The following is a 23409-nucleotide window of genomic DNA, read 5'->3' on the forward strand; positions in this document are numbered from 1 at the left end:
TATTAATTAGTAATTTAGGGTTGTTAGTTGGTTTTGTTTCCATTGACCTAGTCTTTTACTAAGTCTAATTAGTGAGTTAATTAGAACTTGTGGATTAAGATCAATTATGCATATTTAACTTTTTTAATGACGAGGTAGGATTAAATCTTCTTAATTACCATATTTGTGGCCAATGACTTGGATACGAAACCTTAACCATCAACCTTTGCCAAAACCTTTCTTAGTTAATTTTTTCAATTGTCTTAATTTAATTCCCTTTGTCTTTTGCTGATTGTTTGTCATTTACTTTTTTATTATTTAATTTCTTGTTTATTGCTATTACAACCCATTTTCTCTCATATCCGATTGTAATTTCGTAGGAAAATGACCGAGATTTAAAATTTTTAATTTTTATTGATTTGAATTTATGACAACAAATTAAACTCTGATATTGATCATTTGTCGGTTTGGATCGATACTTGCGACTAGATTCTTTTTGAAAAATTTGAACCGACGTTTAGCCCGCACTACTCTGAGACTGAGAACGAACAACACAAAGAAAGATGCTGAGAATGAATGACGGGAAGAGAAAGAGACACTAAGAATAACGCTGGAAGAGAGACTAAAAACGACGGCAGTTGCTGGAGTTGACAACGACGGCAGAGACCAGAACAAAATAGAGGTTAAAAATTTCTGTAAAAAGAGTAAAGAGCGCAGCGTATGAATTAGGGCTACACAAACGAGAGAAGAGTAGAGGTTACAGGATTTGTGTTTGTTTGTGGCGGGTGTTAGGGCTCAATGGACTTACCCTGTTCTAACCTTTGGTTTTTGAGCCTTTTGGGGTTAGGGCCAGTAAAAATTTTCTTTCAAAGGTTTTGGCCGAAGGCAAAAAATATTAAAGAGGACATAGAGCTAGTCCTAAGGCTGAAGGCTTAATTGACACTACTATGTGCCGCGACCACCGATATGTATCTCACCACCGTATGGATCTACCCTTTTCCGTTGAAGTGCCGCAGCCCACACCGTAAGTTCGTAACCTATGCCACTAGATCGCTTCCTGCTTCATCGGCCTGGTAGTCACCGGCGTTTTCCAATGGTGCACGACCCCCACTCCTACCAAGCGGACCATTGCGCTACTACCTGTTCCAAGGAACGAGTCAACTCCCCTTGCATCATGTACCGACCCTGACCAGCAGCAGCATTTACTCCAACCCATGACCCAAGTCCCAATAGCTAACTCCTCATCCCTTGACCCAGCTATATCAAACTAAACAAGGAAAAATAAAACAAACAAAACAAAGAACTGCTCAAATAGAGGGATAGTTCCGTTTAAGACTACTCTTAAACTCCTTGGGTCCCAAGGTAAAAGAAGCTCCACATGCGAAAGTTGTAACTTTATCGACATCTTTGCCATAGTATCTGCCACCGTATTTGCATCTCTCGTAATTAAACGAAATTCAACATGCCAATTTCAATGGATGATATCTCTTATTTTAAACACCAATGGATCAACAAATCCAAAACCATCTTGAGTAATAAGATTAAATACTTCCACATAATCTGTCTCACAAATAACATCTTGTTGACCCACATCCCAAGGTAAGAGATATCCTCTCCAAATAGCAAACAATTCTCCTTGAAGAATACTATTACTCTCAATCATTTCCAAACACCCCATTTGCCAACTCCCATTACAATCTATAATAACACAAACAAAACCAACACTATCACTCGACCCGAACCAAAATAACTAGTATCACAATTAATCTTAAAAGTAACAATAGATGGGGGATTTCAAAAACCATTTAGAGTAGAGAGAAGGGACATACGTTATAAGTCAAAAATATTCCTAAGTTCCTTTTCTAAAGTTAATGCCAGACAAATTACGTTGATCTTTTAATATAGTAAGTACTATTTTAACTTAATACCAAAAAAAAGGTACTATTTTAACTTTTAAAAAAAATGACATATTTCCTTAAACTTTTGATCGGTAGACATTTATATCCTTGAAGATTTGAAAATATATTTAAGTTTTTGACTTTCTTAAAATCTGGACCAAAGTTTTGAAAACCAAACCGATCATTAAATCGCTCTAATTATTAATTCAAATGTTTTGTCTCATCTTGAGTTGATAATCTCTGTGTAAGGTTGATATACACAAAAAATTTAAAATGGATTAAAGAGGAAGTTTTTTAAAAGTTAAAAAAGAGATGAATGTACATTTATAAAATAAAGGAGAGGAAAATCATTTTAGCATTTCGCAGGAAGAAAGTGAAATTTTCTCTAAATATATTTCTACTCTCGAGTCTTTGCTGCTTGTAGTCGTAAATTCGTAATGCCAGAACGACTTTACCTAAACATTTCAATATATTCATTAACTTTAATGCCGTAGTGCGTCATAAAAGTAAGAAAAATCGCTATTGAATTAAATTTTTATGAACGTATGCAAATTGCATACATCACTTGCACATTCATGGTTGCCGAGAACCCTACCAGCCAGCGTTGTCACTTGTCAGGATGTGGAGTGTTGTCATTATATAACTATATATTAACGATTAAGTCATCTCATATGTTCTATTTGTTCTTACGTCATAGACTCCCGTGTGCGTTTCTCCATTTTTAAAGGGTGCAAATGACTCTGGATTCTGCCTCATTTCTTTATGTCAACTACTCAACTTGTCAAGAGCTTACACCACCTGAACGCATTACCAGGACCAACACTCAGCATTTTAATAAAGGACCCATTGTAATTTAGCATCGACGAAAAAAAAGTGATTGGCAACGTCACTTATTAGGTATTAGTGTGCACATACAGTTGGTTATCATTACATCCAATCAGAAAAAAAATGAAACTTTTCTTAAATGTTACTTAGGTAGCTACATTGGTTTGAGCTCCTCCTTTGTCCTAATCCTAGTTGTAACACGATTTCAGTCAGCTATTGCACGCTACGGATCAACACACTTCGTCTTCAGAATCTAGTAATTTCATCAGATATATATACTATAAAACTTCATTTTCTTCTATGAACCTTATCTCATTTTAAATTTTTTTTTCATTACTTCCACAGTAACCTTACATACAAGAGGTGCTTAACTGGGTACCAATGAGTCATCATATACACTACTAGTTCAGTGGCGGCCAAGTCAAAATTGGTGTATTTTCCTATCTTCCTTTTCGCCTATCAACATTCTGTACTTCACAGATGCTTCTTAACTAGTTGCCGACGACGCATAATCCAATCACTACTGTATGTTCTATGAAGTAGTTGATGAATGATCCTCCCCTTGGTCAATACATCTTGAAGGAGGACCAAAGATGCTTAATACAACCTACCAATAAAAACAAAATATGTTCAGTCTCGAAGACAGTTGAAAGTTCGAATGTGATCATCCTTAGTATGTTGTAGTATTCCTGGCGCTCTACCCTTTCAATGTATTTTCATGAAAAACAAAAGCAAAAACAAAAACAACACTGACCGGCAAGAAAACAAGTCCATGCAAGAAACCAAGAAGTACTAATGACAAGTACATCTGAAAGTAATATACCTGTAAAATGCAAAAGTTAGTATAGAAATATATATACACACATACTTCTGTCCATAATTAAGGGGATAAACTAAAGAGGAACTCATAATACCACAAAAACTTCTGTCCTTGAGAAGCAAAGAACAATAACTCCAACAAGCTTTGTTAGTGTAATGCCACTGCAATCAGCGTATAAGTAAATCTATTTCAGAAATGATATCATAAATTTAAGAAAATAAAATGGTTCTTGGGTTTAGGGGTAGCAAACGGGCCGAAACCTGCTGAGCAAGCTTGCATAACTCGCCAAAAAAGGCGGGCCGTGCTATAAATTTGAGACCACAATAATAAAAAAGTCCGCCTAACCCGCACTACCTAATTCACGGGTTTTGGCGGGATGGGGCGGGCTTTTGGCTTTAAAGATCATAATTGAATTTGGAATATTACTTTTGTGCTTGTATTTGGAATGTTTGTTCGTTTTACTTTAAGTTATAATATAGACTATGTTTGATTGATTAGAAACTTGAACAATGTTTAATTATATTTTTGGACCATGTTTTGCTTTGGACAATGTTGGTTTCATTATTTTGTTTCAAAAAAACTTGGTTGATGATTATGTTTATTAGATATTTAAAATTATAAAAACTTTAGTGTTTGTGAATTTAGACATTATAATTTTTTTATGTCTTTAGAAATTATAAGTTTATTGAAATGTTAGTAAAATTATATATATTTTTTAATATTTAATAGTTTAAAAATTTTGATGCTGATTGATTCAAACTAAAAATTAAATTGCTGCTAGGACAAATCACCTGAAGACTGAAGCCCCCATTGTACCCAAAGCCTCCTTAACACGTTGATCTTTGTCTCCACTAGTTACCTGCAGTAAAACTTGGTCATGAGCAACTGACAGAAACCAGTTTGTAGAGAAAAATTATGAGCAACTGACAAAAACCATTTTGTAGAGAAAATATCAAGTATTAAAGAGTTAATAACTTTGATAGCTCTTAGATGAAGAATTTCAAAATGATACAATTATGCATATGGATAATTCAAATTGAAAAATACTGGAAAGCAGAGTGATACTAACAGCAAAAGAATGAGTCATATGTACACAAAACTCGACCGCAATGCCCACTGACATAACAAGGTTGACCACTGAAACAGCATTCAACTGGATATTCAGAATGGCCATCACACCCTACAAAGCATAATCTTAAACAAATTAACTAGGTGATGCAGAATTCAAAAATATCAACTAGGAACTGTATGACATGGTTCAATAAACAGGAAGTGAAAAATCAAGTACAGCTTAAGAAAGAAAATACCATGAGATCGACAACAATCATCACCAACACCAACAAAATGATTGCTGAACTCCATAAACTACAGAGTTTTAAATCAAAAAGATTATTAGACCAAGACAATTGATTCATCAAATGCTTTAACAAAATTGTGGAAATTGGAAGAGAGATAAAAATATAGCTCGAAAATCATTCCCAAAATAAGTTGATGCCCACCTGCATGTGATAACCAAGCACACAATAAATACTGCACCTGTTACATCCATTATAAGATTTTGTTAATATCTTACAAGCTCAAAATCAACACACATGCTTAATAAATAAATTGAAGATTATTTCCATAAGGATCAATCCCCTTCAGTCTCTTCCATATGAACATCCATATATTTTCTTGAAAAGAACACTTTACTTGCACAGAATTCTGACCAGAAAAGGTTTATGATGGCATGAGAAAATGCATAGGGTTTCTCAAAATACTAACCAATAGCTATTGCAAGATTGACCAGTGCAGTCCTCCATATATTAAGGTATTGCTCAAAAAACATATAAAACACTGAATATGGGAAGATCTCAATCTGCATCAGAAAAGGAATTTCAGCTTGGACATAGTAAATGTAGCACAACAAAAGAGTATGTCTGGATTTCCAGATCCAGATACAGTGTTACATGCTGATGTTATTTCAACATTATATATCTAAAAGGACAAAAATTAACATGATTCACCAAGTAGAAATGAATGAAACATCACCTTTAAAGAATCAGAAACTCTTGAAGCAAACTCTCGAGCAGCCCTCATGGAATTAACATAGTCAATCTAAAAATTTTTTACTGTTAAACTTTGGACTGTTTGATGCTACAGTAATCATGGAACAAACAATGAGAAATCCTACCTGCTTGTTGAGTGGAGTATGATAAGTACGGAATGATGATGCCTGGATAATACCACTGTCATAGCCTGAAAATGCAACCCAAATAGTTCATACCAAAGTCAGGTAGTACTCACACAGCAACTTAAACTGGTTGGGCTTCCAGGATACCCCAACCCATGTCTATGTTGAATTAAACAAGAAAAAAAGGACTTGAAAGAATGAATTCGACTCGAACCTTTCAGATCTACACTGCTGGTGTAAGCCCCATGACCACCTTTTGCACAATCAGCAGAAGGCAGAGAACTAAGAAACCATGGAAGTTTATCCTTAAATTGTGTTGTAGAGGGACGATCATTCCGCAAATCTGCATGACGAAAACACTGCGCAATCCAAATATTGTTTGATTAAGGCCTCAAAACAAAACAAGAAATCATCATAGTTTACTTTACAAAATATCCAAAATAAATAAAACGAAAAATAAAATAAAATAGCATACCGTTGTGCAATCTTTGCATGCTCCATTTGAAACACAAGATCCTTCACCAGCAGAGCAGCAAGGAGGCTGGATTAATAAGGAAAAACCTTAGTCAGTTAAAGCAAAATCATGATAAACTTGGAGTACTACATTGAAATCTTATCCTTCATCGACACATTTTCCCTTTCAATCAAAGCAAAATCTCATCTTCCAGGTAGTGATCCAATTTTTTTTTTGGCTACTAAACAATTATTCTGCTAGAATATTCCTATTTAGCATCACTAAAAATAGAAGAAATAAAGTAATCAAAATGAAAGTTTAGGTCTACTATATTGAGTAAATCCTAGCAATGTTCATTAATCCTCTGGCTACAACGAATACATTTCCCCAGGTCATGAAAAGTTCTGTATGTGAAATTACTGTAAAAACTATGATCGAGAGTCCTAACAGAATGTAATAAGCACGTCTTTATCACAAAATTGGGATCCGAGAAAAGTTCAAAAAATATCATGTACATCAGACCTGATCATCAGGAGGACAATAACTCCCGTTTGTGAACTTCCTGCAGCACCCAAATGCTTCTGGAGACACCCACACAAGATAATCATCAAGCCAAGAGGCAGCTGGCTTGGCAATATAACTAGTCTCCGGCACAAGGGCTGCCCTAGAAATCTACATGGTAAAAGACAGCACCCATAATAAGTGTCCAAGTTGATAGATAATCATGGACTGCTGGCAGAGTGCAAACAAAACAACTATAAAAAGAAAACCCAATGGCCCATCAATAATAATAGTAGTAAAAATAAAATAAACAAGAATTTGTAACATTGAATGTGCCAGGAAAAACCAAAATGAGGTATGGCTACATCATATAGAATCAAGTAAAGCCACTTAACAGCTAATGACTTGCCTCATTTAAAAGAGAGTCTGAATTGCATTGGCTAATGGAGCAAAGCTGATTTGTTTGTGTTGATTCTGAGCTGAAGTGAGGAAATAACATTAGAATTAATCATTCTTGACTATAACTAGTACTAAGGCAAGATTAAGTATGTCCCAGTCAGAGACATATGAATCATGAATACTTTCAAACTTACCCTGCTCCTGTTGAAATACTAATATATCATAACTGAAGAAAGACTCAGTGAAGAATTAACAATTAACTTCATAAAGCTTTGGTTGGGTGAAACAACTTATGATCAATGCTACCTTTTAGCGTAAGTGGATAAACTTTGTGAACCACAAGTTACAATAAATATTATTCAAGCTAATTTCAGTATGATTTCACTTTATATCCATTACAACACCTATGAACAAGAAAGAAACATTACAAAAACACAGCAGTAACCAGTAACACTGGAATGCATCACTTTAACTTTAACAGAGTCCTAAAAATTTATCACATTAAGCATAATAGTGGATGAGATGAACCAAACATTTAGTACCTGTAGTTATAATTCTTCACAACGAAATACAAAGGTGGTCCAATTCTGAGATATTCTGACACATTAGTGAAATATCCCTGCAGGAAGACATATACGAGCTTGAAGATAACAAAGTACACATGAAAAAGAAACATGAATGTAGTAGGGAGCAAACGAAAGTATTAAACCTGAAGATACGAGTCTCGTGGAAGAACAATCTGCTGCTCCAGACCAGGTTCAATTCTAGTACTCAGTGCCTATAAGGTTCAGATGAAGACAAATTAAGATAGGAATGGGGTATAGTGAAATAGAATTACATGTATGATTTGATTAATGTCACAACAACTACAAGAGTGCAAAGAAAAATGAAGACTTACAATGCTAGCGAATGCAAATGCTACAAATATAGCAATAATAACAATTTTTACTCCCCATATGCTCAGAATGGGAGCGTGAACCTCCTGAAAAAAGGTAAGGAACAATCAATGGGATAAAAACAAGGTAGTAAGCAACACTGTACTGAAGTAAAAAAATGTTGGAGAAAAAGACAATGTTAATTAATTTAAAATCCATACAAAAATGACAAAAAGAAACTCAAAAGGTTGACAGAACCAGGAATTGTAACATAAATATTAGGGATAAATGCCTGCTGACCAGGCTTGACACAAAGTCATAGCCTCCATTAGTAGAAGATCGTAGAAAAATTAAATTTATGACAACATTAAAGCAGCACATACAAAGGTAATATTGCCCTAAATTCTTAGTAACTTGGTCATATATTTTAGAAGTACCAGTAATAAGTCATTGAATTGGTAATAGAGATGTTGTTTTACCTTCATATAGCGTGCCAATAAACCACGCTTTCTCCTTCCGATTCCTGACAAGTTAAGAAAAAACAAACTTCAATAAATGACCATTTTGGTCCTCCAAATATACAACTTATCTATCTATCTATCTATCTATCTATCATTTATAGAAGGTTGATACTAATTTTTTATGCAATGAGTTTTAGCCATATTATTTTTTCTAATGATGCCACATCAGCACTTCTAAATACATAGTAACATATGAGAATCAACTAATCATTTTAAAAAATAAAAATAAAAATAAAACTCTTACCTATTATTATTATTATTCAATTGATACATAAATTATTAATTAAATGCAATAAATATATACAAATAAAGTGTCATAATAATCATAATTATAAAATTTCAGTTATAAATATTGAAATCCCACATTATTTGATTCACTTATACATGTTATATAAGACTCTTACTACTACACAATTTGGTCTATTTACGAATCATGTTACATACAACTCTTATTACTATTACTTTATTTGTTAATCTCTCATACAAATTGTTAAAAACTCTTTCAAGTAAGTTCAAATTTGGCACAACATCTCCTTACTATGTATATTTAAATATATCATGATTATAAAATTAATTCATAATTTTATTCTATATTTTTGGTATTTTTATTCGAATTTATTTTTTTCTAACTTTTTCTTTTAATTATTTGCAAACAATGAAAACAATAAATATGTACATTTGTACAGCATTAATATAAAAAAATTATATCTTTTTTTTAAATAAATGAATTCAAATTCCTAAAAAAAATCTATAATCCAATTTGTATTATATTTTAATTGAATAATTATATGGAATTATATGCAAATTATCAAATAAATATTTTATAAAATATTTTTAATATAAAACACTTCAATTTAACATTAGTATGCATATTATCTAATCATTCTCTAAATAATATTAGAATATACTATATAGTATAATTAATTTACCTCCCCGCACGTAATGCGGGTCTCATTCTAGTTATAGAGGAATTTGGGAAAGCTCGTAATCAAATTGAGACAAGATATAGTAAGATATTGTAGTTCCATGAAGTAATATTTTGTTCATACTTTTATCAGGGTCAGCATGTGAGGAATGGACTTTCATGCATGGAAAACAGTCGACTCTCATATCCTCTGTTCGCAGGGAGTCTAGAACTATCAGAGCAACAAAAGCTGTAACTTGGAGGAGAAAATCCAAAAGAACAGCCAATGCTGTGAAAGAAATGATGAAGGAAATTTAAGGATTAGAATTTTACACAACAGGAAAAGCAACTGAGACTATAGCAAAGTCATAAAATTCCAAAATGAAAAACTTACCTGCAAACATGGAGAACACGCGGCATGCAGGCATCGAAATAATGCATCCAACTGCAAATGCTAAAACCTCTGATAAACTAGCCAATGTTATTGATGGTCCAACTTCCACAAGAGCCTTGCTCATTCGTTCTTCTAAAGGTAGCTCAAGTTTTTGCCTTTTTACTGAGTGAACTAGTATACACATGTTATCCACACCAACCTAACCAAACAAGATTGAAAAATAAAAAAGAGTTGGTTATTGGCAATACAATGGCTGAATTTGACTATGATGTTCTGCTACTATACCATTGTAGATATTTTATTATCCATTTCTATAGAAACTTTGATTAAACAAACTTGCAACTAAATAGAAGTTGGGACAGGTAGGCACACTTTATCTCTATGGACCTAATCACCATTGATGTTGTTCATTTCGCTTGAACGGAACAATCCTATATTAAGGATGGGATGCTTTAGGCTACCAAAGATAATTCTTTGTAGCACTCAATATGCTTAGTTTGTCTCAAAAGCTCAGAAATGATATTGTATGCAAATGGCAATAAACACTTTTTTTTTTTTGAAAAAATAAAAAGGAAAATGGTATTTTATAGTAACTTCAGTTTTTTATCCAAATTTCATTTAGTTCTCAGCTTTTCTTTCTAAATATCAGCTGGCACATTTTTTCTGATTTTAAATTGCAACCAAGATTTCAGAAAGAACAGGCAAACAATGACTTACAGCTAGAACAAGAAACGGGATAACTTCCATGATGATCAGTGTTGATTTAACACCAAGGGCACTGAAAAATCCAACTGATCCAAGGACAGAAAGCATAACAAGCAGTACTCCTGAAAGACCAAGCAATACCTGTAATCCAGAATTATATATTTAGGTACCTTAAAAATCTCCTACTTGGTGAGAGAAGTGTTTGATGCACCCTGTTGTCATCATGTACATTAATAAAGTGGAGCAGCATGGAGGAACCAAGATAAAGAAAAAAGAGAATAAAAAGAAAGATGGTTTAGCACAGCTGTTTGACTGCACCTTCGATGAAATATAGAAAGAAGAAGGATGTGGTGTATCTCCTAGAGTAAGAGATATATATGCAAACATCACGAGATAACTAACCTGCAATAAAATGAGGGATTAAACAACTGGTATCAACAAATAAAAACGATTTTAGAAATACAAAGCATATAACTCAATTCACATAGTTCCCATAATCATGCCTCAGATTAAAAATTGTTCTTAAATATTATTCAAGACAAGCAAACATCGTGAATCAGAAAGAGGGTGATACCACTATAGTAATAGCATCAGCAGTACTTTCTCTTTTTAACTCTTCCTCGATGGAGCTTTCAGACGAAAAAGCAAGTGTCAAATTCCTTGATTGCACCATCGGTAATAGCTCATCCTATATCAAAGGACATAGTAAACATGGGAAATCAAGAAAAAGAGAAATGATGGGAATGGCAATAGTTCCATGACTCTTTCACATCACAAGACGACCAAGTAACCTACTAGAAAATTTATTCAATCTCTGTTAGATAGGCCAGAGGGACTAGTTATTGGATGGTAAAATAAGCTAAATGTGAATGTTAAGACTCAATGAGAATCGAACACAACATAAGTACTTCCTAGAGATGAATGACAATGCAGCACTCTTGATAAGGTTCCTTTCTGCGGAACAGAATTGGCCAATGCAGGATAAGGATATGTGGGGACTTGTGATTCTTATAAAGGGATGATGAAAATACTGATCAGCAAAAGGAAGGGAGAAAAAAATAAGTACAGGATATTACCTTCACCAACTGAATAAAAGTCTTCTCCCATGCAATTGCCTTGGCAGTTTGATTACCTTCTCCATCAACAGCATTATTCACAGGATAAGTTATGATAAACGCAGATGCCTGTCTTGATAGATCAAAATATAGTTATCATATGCTCCACAAAATTTCAACTTATTAAAAAGTAGAAGAGTAGAGAAAGTACCTCAGAGTAATCATTCCCAGAGTAACCCCCTAAGACGGTGCTTGGATCAAGAGGACCTTTAAATGCACTCATACATTTGTCTGCTGAGGAATAATGCTGAAAGAAACATTGGAAAATAATCAGGTCAGTTGCATCCTGCAATTATACAAAAGTAAAAATCTCACACAAAGAAATTTATTATAGTTGAATATAAGCCATATTCTGGCAGGAGATCTTTGTTATTGTTTTATATGCAAACTTGCAAATATCCAAAATTAACATATACTACTATAATCAACTTCAAGATGCGAAGATAAAATTTGGTACCTCAAAACAGTAATTGAGATGGTCAACTCCGCCATAATCATCGAAATTTTTTTGGTCCATTTTGAAGTACTACAACCAGGAAGAAAAAAACATTAATAAAAAGATTTTCAAATCATGCAAATTTATTAGAATGTGATGATGAAATATTAAAGGTAGCTAGCTGAATATCAATAACTATACCTGCAGGACGCTCTGAGTGGCACAATCTTTGTCTAGTGGCTTCATACAGATGTCTTGAAGCGATACCATCAAGCCAGAATAATTAGCACAAATTGCATCAACCTGACAGCATTAAAGGAATGCCTTCACAATCCCAAAATATGAACAGAATATTTATGTAGTACTACTAAATGGAACACTTACTTTCTTTTGTATTTCAAAGAGAAATTTAATGTTTTCCTCGGACACAATTCTTGGTGATGTAGTATTCACTTTATCTGGTACTGTGGCCAGTATGAGCTGAAAAATAAAAGTGTCATTCATCTAAATAAAAGGGAAAAATCAAATCCAGTCAATATTGACATCAATTAAGCTATTAGAGGAGAAATGATAAGAGTGCTCCTTTATGCCATTTGCCACATATGTATAATGTCTAAGGCTTTATTTAAGAATGGTAGCTTTTCTACAAGTCCTGAAGTATTTTATCTTCCCTATATGCAAGTGTTGGAAGTCAAAGAAAAAAAATATATGAATAAATTTCCACGAGAAAAGGGAAGAAAGTGAAAGAAAGTTGATAAATAAAATAGTTAGGAGAACATTAAAGGAAGAATTTTGCATGCTGCATCAATAATGAACTTGACAAGCTGATGGGGACTAACAAGAAAAAAGAAAAAGGAGCCAACATAAAAACCTGTTCAATTCTGTAAAATGGAGCAAGATGGCTGTCAAAAAACTGTTTCTCTTGTGCTGCTTTACTGCCAGGTCCTACCCAAAGCTGAAATGTAGGTAGTTATATTAAAAAATTAATGCTGATTCAAAGAATTATATGAAGAAGACGATAGAGGAAGTTCAGAAAGCCACGATAACAGAACAAAAAAGCTACTTCCTCATTCCCTATTCAATTCATTTTTCAGTACATTAGAAGTCAAAATTGCCAATCTTTCATTGTATTTTAATACTATTACAAGACAAGTGAGAGGAGAGTTAAAGCCAAATACTTATAAGCTCTCGGAATTGAAATAAGAAATATATTTATTGATAGAGAAATCAAATACATTGAATAGCTGAACTACAAAGAACAAAACAATTTTTGTCAGAGATGGATACAAGCTTCTTCAGAAAAAAGAATAGAATTAAGCAAAGCATTTAAAACAACAGAGAAACAACCATGGGATAGTTACCTTTTGAGGCCGTGTCTCAACCCTGAATCGGATTAGCCCCAGACAGAGCAGAAGAACTATAGCCAGAGATGATAACAAGACTGTAATTGGATTTCTAGCTACATACAATCCGTATTTCCTGATCATGTTTGCAAAAAGAGGTTAGATATTGTCCATATATAAGTTCACATATCACAACCATAGCAAGGGTAGTGACCTGTAAAACTTTGACATGTATCCTTGCACAGTGGAGAGCTGAACTCCACTTCCGTTTTCTGGAGCCCCTTCAATCATCTTATTCATCATCATCAGTAAAAAGTCAAAACAGAGTCAGATTTATGACAAGCATTCACAAGGAAGAAAGTGAAGTAAAACCTTGTTTAAAAATTTTAAAATAAAGATAAAACAGTTCTCAAGTTTTCATATAATGAAAAAAATGGCATATTATAACCTGACGCATGGGGAGATTCTCATCCTTCTCCCTATTATGAGAGTGCACCACACTGCCACTAATGACATTAGACTCTGGTTTTGTTCTATATGACAGCTTTCTCTCCCTTATACGATGATAAAATCCCCAACCCAAGAACACAGCCATCAATATGATGTATAGGACTGCTAAAATAAAATCAACACATTTCACCTACAGATATCAAACAGTAAAAGCATATTAGTGAAGGACACTGATTAGATTTAAACTTAAACCATGTTTTATTTGTCACAAACAAGATACAAGTGTGTTGGGAAATATCAAAATCTTGATAATATGCTCCCTTACCACTAAAGACCCGACTTTCACAGTGCAGGAATCCCTCTTATGGGTGGTAGTTGAAACTGAATCAGAGCATACTGATGATGAAGGACAATCACCACAAGAACATCCAAGAGAAATATCACCACATGAATAAGTTGAAACATTCATAGGCTTCATGCCAGATGACTTGATTGGGTTTGGCTGGAATGTAATCGCATATGGTGAACCAAGACTATATGGGGCAGCTTTTCTACCAAGAAAAGAAAACCATTCTGCAAAAGGCAATCTCAATGTAAGCATCACAATTTCATACAATAAAAGAATAATTTTATACGATTAGAGAAACACCCATGGCCCCACTTATAATTTATAGGATTCAAAGTTCAAATTACCTTTGAAGTTTTGAGCACCGGCGCCAATGAACTGCATAGCTCGAGAATTCGTCGTGCCAAATTTTACATCCTTGCAGGAATCGTATAAACCTTCACCAAAAGCATCAGTAATGTAATAGTCAATCCCACCCACCGTGAAATTACCACCTACCTGCAAATTGTAACAATTGGAGTCTTCAGTAATAATTGCATTCTAAAACTATCGCGATAGCAATTTGTGATTTGCATCTGATTTACTGATAATGGTAACATAAAAGCATACGACCGCAAATACTGGTGACATCTCTGTTCAGAGTAGTTAGCATTGGAAAGAAGAATGTACAGAGCCTTACCTTATCGATTGATGTCACATTGATAAATAAACTCTGATTTGGAGAGCATGTCAACTCACAGAAAAGATTCAAAAAGTTTCTTAAGCATGCTGGACAACCGACAAGAAAAGGAATAGCCTGCCAGAGTATTGAAAGCATAAGCATTGGGATTTAAAATGCTAGTAATATTGATTGATGAGAAAGATAAACTAGAAAGATGTAGCACCATGACCTGGACAGGCATTACTATCACTAGCCAGTGTATTAGTATGGAATCCATAATATCCAAAAAATTGCTTTCAACAAAATACGAAAGATGAAACCCATTTGTTTGATCAATTCAAATAGTATGTATATGATGAGTATGCATTAACAATGAAAATCTAGCTAAAAGGATTACCTGTTGGACTTGAGTCTTTAATGTGTCAAACTGAGCCTCTGTACAACAAACATTCCCGGTAATTGTTGGACACAAACTTTGGATCTTCGATGAAAGCAAATCATCTGGCTGAAAGATACAATAATTGATAGGATCAAGCCACACTTTAAAGCTTTCAAGTTCAAACTGAAATAATCTTCATAATTATATATTGTGTGACCAAACAGGTTTATGTTTCTTAAGTTCTGATTTTGAAAACAGAAAGGTAGAAATAAATAAATATATATACCTTCACAGCTTGGGAACCATAGGGACAGTTCACCACTTTACCATCGATGCGCTTTCCACAAATGTCATACATTGCACAATGATTCTCGGCATGTTTTTCCCTGTAGAAAGGAAAATGGAACTGAATATATTGTATCATTACGGACATTCATATTCTGTCCTCCACACATTCAAATTCATTATGGAAATTCCAGAACTGGAAGACAGCTGTTCATGAACCAATCATTGTCAGGTACAAGAACCCACGCCTGTACTTGTGCATAGGTATGAAGGTGGCTTACCCAGTTGCTGCAGCATCAGATGCCGAAAAATTGTGTGCTGCTACTAAAAATAAAATTACATAAACCTGCAAAAGATGAATGAGAAAAATTAGCAATCTGACCAAGTAAGGTGCACAATGCCATTGCATTCAATCAAATCCAATTCAAGCAAGGAAACACCGCCCGAGCTCATGAAATAGAACAAATTATACTCTGGCGAAAATCTCTCTCACCCCTGTTTCTTCAATAGGGAAGTTAAAAAAGAAAAAGGTCTAATCCATAAAGGATGGATCGAAGTTGTAAAGATACAAAATAACCTCCACTTTTGTGATGAGAGTGCTTATTCAAATTTCCAGGAAAAATATCTATCTTCTTCTTTTCTTTTCTTTTTTTTTTTGTTTCATTCTTCTTCTTTTTTTAATTTTTATTTTACCCTTTCTGCGTCAGTAGTGTTCTGAGCGTATAACAGGTTGCAAATTCATAATGTCCGTACAATTTGCAAGCTCATAACGTTTGCGCAGCCATAATGAACACCATAAACAGCTGGAAAAAAATGGATTAAACTTCTTATGATACAGCATCGCCTCAGTATAATTTATTCTACTTATGGAAGCTTCATATTCATCCCCGAAATCTTGAAGCATTCCGAAATCATCGGAATGTTCTCCTCCGTTTCACACTCCGCCAATTCTAATTGAAATTCCACAGTTGTCCACCAACACAGGCTCATTTACTTCCCCCGTTGACAACGAAACCAAATGCAACTTTCCATAATCCTTTTTATTCAAACAATAATAATTACAAAAAAAAAAAGAAGCAGCGGTTCATCTCTGGATCCATTTTCTCACAGAAAAAAGAAAATTGAGAAGTATCGTCCGAATCTGAGGAAGAATGATGAGCAGAGGAGGCGAACGCGAGTATAGATTGTAAAAAGTGGAGGAAGAGAGAGGCATTGCCTGTAAGAGAGAGAGTATGGAGGAGGTGAGAAACCCTAGACGATGATGATGGTCCATTGGTTGGAGCAGGGAATGAGATGTTTGTGTGTTTGCGCAGTAGTGGGGAATGGTGGTTGTGGTGTGTTTGTGTGTGTGTGAGAGAGAGAGAGAGAGAGAGAGAGAAGAAAAAGAAAAGAAAAACCGTTTGCTGTTGCGGGAGGGAAGGGTGGGACTTGGAAGAGTGAGAGAGCGTGCGAGTCAAAAACCCGCATTTATAAGAACACAGTGTGCTGAGCAGAGTTAAACTGCAGCTACTCTTACTCGCCCCAGCTCATGACGTTGCCACCATCTCGCATTCCAGCGCAGCTTACGTACCACTGTTTGACTTCTTTTACCGCGTTCACATTCCCATATTCTACCCTCTCTTTAGTCTTCACCTTCTTATTAATACTTAATAGTCAAAGTGATATGATGGTCAGTACTCAGTAATTATTCCTTGCTAGTGAATAAAATTTTGAACTCTCCCTTTTTCTTTAATGTGTTAAAAACAAGGTGTTTGTTATTGTGCCTAGAAGAGATGTTGTTTATGTTAAAATAGGTTAAATAATTAATTTTAAATTTAAAAATATAAAAATTAAAAAATTTTAAATATTTTAAAATTATTATAAAAATAATTTAGATAAAAGTTAGACACCATAGAATTAATTTAAAAACAATATATATTTAATTTGTTTTCATTGAAATCTTAGAATGATAATTGAAAAAATAAATTTTCAATTATTACTTGTAATAAAAATAATTATGCTGCGTATATAAAAAAAATCAACATCCAATTTAATTAAGTATATATTAAAAAATAAATCTCTATATTCAAACAAAATTTTTATTTAAGTCTATCCATATTATTGTAACAACTTTTTAAATTACGTGCTTCTTTTCCTTCCCCTTTCCCGTTTATATTTCTTTTTCTTCTTCTAAATTCGCGCAAGTTTTTCTTCTTTCCTTCTTCTTCTCCTCCTTTCTTTTTCTTCTTCCAAATTTACACACGCATATTTTTCTTTTTTTTCTTCTTCTTCTCCTATTCAATTCATAACACTTGCGTCCATTCAATTCAAAACAATTTAATTCATAATAAAGCGAATATGTTATTAAGGTGAAATAATTGTATAGTACTAAATAAACGGAACATTATCCATTATATAAAATCAAATTCAAAACAGTTTTTTGCATAATGAACCGAACGCGTTATTAAAGTGAAACAATTGTATAGTACTAAATGAACGGAACATTATCCATTATATAAATCAAATTCAAAATAGAATCGAACACGTTATTAAGGTGAAACAATTATATAGTACTAAATGAACGAAACATTATCCATTATATAAAATCAAATTCAAAATATATTTCTCCATAACAAATCGAACACGTTATTAAGGTGAAACAATTGTATAGTACTAAATAAGCGGAACATTATCCATTATATAAAATCAAATTCAAAACACCTGTATCTACAATTTGGATATTATCAATTCAATTCAATTTAATTCAATTCAAAACACCTGAACATGTTATTAAGGTGAAATAATTCTATAGTACTAAATGAACGGAACATTATCCATTATATAAAATCAAATTCAAAACAACTTTCTACATAATAAACCGAACACGTTATTAAGGTGAAACAATTGTATAGTACTAAATGAACGAAACATTATTCATTATATAAAATCAAATTCAAAACACTTTGTGTATACAATTTAGAGATTATCAATTCAATTCAGAACACCTGCGTCCATTCGATTCAATTCAATTTAGCAATTGTATTCCATTCAATTCGATTGAAAAAATAATCCATTAGAAAAATGTTAGTGTTGTTGGTGATGAAGATAATGAAAGAGAAGAAGAAGAAGAAGAGGAGAAGTAGAAGAAAAATCTGCGTGCGCGAAAAAGGAAAAGGAGGAGAAGGAGGAAGATGAGGAGGAGGTAAGGTATGCGTGAATTTGAAAGAAGAAGATGACGTATGCGTGTATTTGAAAAAAGAAGAAGAAGAAGCGCGGAGATGAGAAGAAGAAAAAGCACATGCAATGCCGCTCTTTAAATGAAAGTGATTTTTGTTGGTGTCGGATCTATTTGAATAAATTTGGATAAAAAAATACTTTGATGTATAACAATCCTATATATTAAAATATACATTAAAAATAAATTAAATAATAAATATAATTATACATAAATATATAATAATTTATTTAGTGGTTAATTCTTTGTGTACACACAATATTTTTAAATCAAAATATTATTCAAACAATTATCATTTGTTAATTTAATTTTAAAATTAAACATGTGAGTTTGATCTATAAAAACATACAACAATTAGTAGATTTTTTTTTCATATTTAGACAATAATGATGTGTTGGAAAATAATGATATCTCTCCGTGTCATCTAATTTATTAAAGATCTGATTTAATTTAGAGAAAATTTAAGTTTATAATGCGTTTATTCGTGTTTTATTTTCTATTTTTATTTTTTTATTTTTGTAAAAATAATAAATAATAAATGAAAATGGAAAACAGATTTTTTTTTATTTTTATTAATTTCTCTTTAAGAAACAAAATATATAAAAAATAAAGACAAAAAAAATCCTAATTTTCCAAAAACTAAATTGACATTTAATATTTCAATATTATTTTATGTATTAACTTGTTCTTTATTTCTAGAATTTAGTTCATATGTGTTTTAAGAACATATAATAAATTTATTATTAGTAAAAAAATTTAAATATTTTTATTTAATAAATATAAAATAAATATATTAAAAATTAAATTTTTTAAATCTTTAATAAAATACATTTTAATTTTATAATCATAACATATGTCTTAAAAATACAAAATAGATAAATTTAAAATTTATTTAAACTCATTTTATGTATATACACATAAGGGGAGAATTGCTATTGTGCTTCTTATGTTTTTTAAAATTATTGAATATTAAGTTGAACTAGAAATTCTAAAATCAAAAGAATTTTCAATTCAATTGTTTTTGCTATTTATTAATTTATGTCTATTTTTCCTTATACTATTGATTTGTTGGTCTAAAGTCTAAGCTTTTTCAAAACAGCTTTCTCGGGGGTTTATTTATTTATTTATTTATTTATTTATGGCCCTTATTCGCTTAAGCTTATATTTAATATCAAGTTGTGTAAGACAACGACTGTGACTGACAGGAAAAAAATACTATAGTTAATTATTTTAGAAGTAGACATATTTTGTATTTTTTGAGAAATTTTAAATCATTTTTGTTCATTTCTGTTAAAGCCCATCACGTCCATATATATATATATAGAGAGAGAGAGGGGGAGGGAGGGAGGGGGGAGAGAGAGAGAGGAACAAAAGTAAAAATCTACTTATGTTTATTGACAACGTTCAAATCTAAATTTAGGGTATTATGTTGTTCAACTTCAAATATTTCTTATTGTACAGACCATCCAAACTAGTTTAGCTTAAGACAAGTATTAATATAAACAACTCATTGTATTGATGTGTGAACAACAGGAGAATAAAAAAATAAAAAATAAAACTCTTTAATTAAAGGCTAACTCAATAATTGATATATATTTTGGCCTTACAAAATCAAACAAACGAACCAAATTCTTTTGAAAGGACGTTAATTATATATTTTAAAACTCATTAGCTCTAAGCATCAAGCAAGACATCAACTTCAACATCGCACATAATTCTTCAAATCCCTTCGTATATAATTGCCCCTATAATACGCATGTACACAGAGAGGTGTTATTATATATTATTAAAAAAAAGAATAATATCCCAAAAAGCCCCCAAAAAATTTATTATCCGACAGTTTTGTCCCCATAAAATTTAACTAAGATTTCGACCCTGAGATTTTCAGATATCCACCAGATACGTCTCCAAAACCGTTTGATCCGGTTAAAGTAGTGACGTGTCAGATTAACTGCGACATGTCACCTTCAGGACATTTTGGTCCCCATCCACACTGAACAAAACGATGTCGTATTGGAACCACGGGCAAAACAACATCGTTTCGGGGAGGACAAATTTGTCCCCACTTAGACAGAAAATGCAAACGGCGTCGTTTTCATGTGGGGGACCTATTTGCCTTATAATAATATCTTAGGGGACCTATTTGACCTATAATTCATGATATTAAAAGAAGCTATATTTACTTCAATGCAAACCTTTAAAACACATTGACATTGATCTGTTCATTTATCAAAATGGTAACATAAACCTGAGAACCCAAACATGTTAACCAAACAAATATTTGGCCTCAATAGCAACACAAATCAAATCAAGTCAAAAGAATGTTTATTTTCTTCAACATAAACTAAATGAAACCATTCTAAACAACATAAAGTCTTCTTCCTCCAACATAACAAAAGGTGGTAACATAACTAAGACAACAACTTTCACATTAATTCTTAGAAGCGTCATTTCTTGGAAGACTGGTTCAACCCTGGTGTTGTAATGAATTTGAACAACTTAGATACTGTGCCACTGGTTGCAGCTGATATTATCTCAGCACTAACACTCCCCGAATTCTTGGCCCTAATTACTGTCTCCTTTGGACGTCTAAAAGAAAGCTAAGATTGGAATAAATAGTATTGTTATCACCATGTTTCGCACAAAGTTCAACTGCTTATATTAAACCACTTACAAGGGCATACCTTTGGATTGTAAGTGACTTAATGTAAGCAGTTGAACTCTGTGCGAAACATGGTGATAATAATACTATTTATTCCAATCTCAGCTTTCTTTTAGACGTCCAAAAGAGACAGTAATTAGGGCCAAGAATTCAGGAAGTGTTAGTGCTGAGATAATATCAGCTGCAACCAGTGGCACAGTATCTAAGTTGTTCAAATCCATTCCAACACCAGGGTTGAACCAGTCTTCCAAGAAATGACGCTTCTAAGAATTAGTGTGAAAGTTGTTGTCTTAGTTATGTTATCACCTTTTGTTATGTTGTAGGAATAAGACTTTATGTTATTTAGAATGGTTTCGTTTAGTTTATGTTGAAAAAAATAAACCTTCTTTTGACTTGATTTGGTTTGTGTTGCTATTGAAGCCAAATATTTGTGTGGTTACCATGTTTGGGTTCTCAAGTTTATGTTACCATTTTGATAAATGAGCAGACTAATGTCAATGTGTTTTTAAGGTTTATGTTGAAGTAAATATAGCTTCTTTCAACATCATGAATTATAGGTCAAATAGGTCCCTTAAAATACTATTATAAGACAAATAGGTCCCCCCACTTGAAAACGGCGCCATTTGCATTCTCTGTCTAAGTAGGGACGAATTTGTCCTCCCCGAAACGACGTCGTTTTGCCCCTAGTTCCAATACGACATCGTTTTGCCCCTAATTCCAATACGACGTCGTTTTGTCCATCCAGCGTGGATGGGGACCAAAATGTCCTGGAGGTGACATGTCGCAGTTAACCTGACACGTCACCATTTTAACCAGATCAAACGGTTTTGGGGACGTATCTGGTGGATATCTGAGAACCTCAGGGTCGAAATCTTAATTAAATTTTGTGGGGGACAAAACTGTCGGATGGTAAATTTCTTAGGGACCTATTTGGGGTATTACTCTTAAAAAAATAAGAGTTAACCATCAATTTGGTAACCAAAAAATTTAATCGCTACTAAAATAGTCCCCAAAAAATATTATCAACAAAACAACTTTTAAATAATTTAAAAATGCGACAAAAATAACTAATAATTAATATATTTTTTGTAAATGACAAAAAAACGTTTGTATTTAGCAAATATCCATTTGATATAAAATCATTTGAATAAATATTTAGAAGATGTACAAAAAAATTCAGAACAAAATTTTATTTCTAGATTTTTCTTTTTAATTTTCATGTGATAATTCACAGGTTAATGGTCAATTTGGTTTTCAAAAGATTGGCGATCGTCATTTTCGCCTTCAAATGATTTTTTTAATCAAATTAGTCTTTAAAAGATTTAACATTAATCTTGTTTGTCCTTCCATCAAATATTTAACATATTCCATTAATGATTTTGCACGTGTAGCATTAAGTGAGAACTCAGCAGGGATGAAACAATGTTATTTTATGGTATTAGTGTGTTTTGGTTAAATACGATGATGTTTCTTATTATTGTTAAGGTAATTATGAAGAAGAAGAAAGGGAAGAGAGAAGAGGGGGCGACGGCGGGGAAGGGTGGTGCTGCTGGTCTGCCGCCGTCACAATCATGAGAGAGAAAGAGAGTTCGGTTAGAGAGAAGCAGAGATAGGGAGAGAGGAGATTAAGCTCGTCGTAAAAGAGAAAAGAAAATGAGACAATAGAAAAATTCATCACTGTCCCCACCATCGTGGAGCTAAAAAAGGAAGGAGAGAGACGAAGGAAAGGGGAGATACGAATGAGACAGGGAGAGAGGGAGAGAGAAGAGAGAGAGAGAGAGAGAGAGAGAGAGAGAGAGAGAGAGAGCGCTGGCTCTTTTCTCTGTTATTATCGTATGTTAGTTCCCTTAGCTAATTCTTATCAATTCTTATCAATGTTTATCAGAATATTCACTTCTTTTTACCAAATATGTTTTACTCCTTCAAAACACATAAAAGATATGCAAGCCTACAACTACAACCATGATTGGTAACAGTGGCACTGAAAATAGCACAATACAGAGGTGGCAATTCACCTGGAAAGCAATATCGCATACCCCCAACACTTCACTTATTGCTCTTCACCACTAA

At 33.1% G+C, this 23409-nt stretch overlaps 1 protein-coding gene across 1 annotated transcript; it reads right to left on the bottom strand.

Annotated features, from left to right (window-relative positions):
• Positions 1-2751: 2751 nt before the first annotated feature.
• On the bottom strand, positions 2752-16906 carry LOC107460225 (uncharacterized). Its single transcript, XM_016078567.3, has 39 exons — positions 16680-16906; positions 15745-15809; positions 15465-15564; positions 15197-15304; positions 14818-14934; positions 14486-14636; positions 14118-14365; positions 13791-13982; positions 13557-13633; positions 13361-13478; positions 12871-12954; positions 12384-12479; positions 12201-12302; positions 12021-12089; positions 11715-11810; positions 11525-11632; positions 11023-11136; positions 10767-10850; positions 10461-10589; positions 9744-9942; positions 9495-9638; positions 8404-8447; positions 7948-8031; positions 7759-7827; positions 7592-7668; positions 7060-7129; positions 6672-6821; positions 6171-6236; positions 5910-6054; positions 5696-5760; positions 5554-5619; positions 5287-5380; positions 5022-5058; positions 4830-4887; positions 4592-4702; positions 4314-4381; positions 3617-3683; positions 3457-3525; positions 2752-3309 (listed from the first exon to the last, which is right to left on the bottom strand). The coding sequence occupies exons 1-39, from the start codon at positions 16734-16736 to the stop codon at positions 3235-3237; spliced, it is 3873 nt and encodes a 1290-aa protein (XP_015934053.1). The 5' UTR covers positions 16737-16906; the 3' UTR covers positions 2752-3234.
• Positions 16907-23409: the final 6503 nt, after the last annotated feature.

Source organism: Arachis duranensis, chromosome 8, assembly GCF_000817695.3.
Source record: "Arachis duranensis cultivar V14167 chromosome 8, aradu.V14167.gnm2.J7QH, whole genome shotgun sequence".
In the NCBI taxonomy this organism is placed as follows: domain Eukaryota; kingdom Viridiplantae; phylum Streptophyta; class Magnoliopsida; order Fabales; family Fabaceae; genus Arachis; species Arachis duranensis.

Bases quoted from the DNA above. Each gene is read 5' to 3' on its own strand.
- LOC107460225 (XM_016078567.3), bottom strand. From the start codon at position 16,736: ATGGACCATCATCATCGTCTAGGGTTTCTCACCTCCTCCATACTCTCT. The intron at 12,955-13,360 runs GTAACTATCCCA...CCTACATTTCAG, and splicing joins TTGAGACACGGCCTCAAAAG to CTTTGGGTAGGACCTGGCAG. The intron at 5,381-5,553 runs GTGATGTTTCAT...TTTCTGATGCAG, and splicing joins GAGTTTCTGATTCTTTAAAG to ATTGAGATCTTCCCATATTC.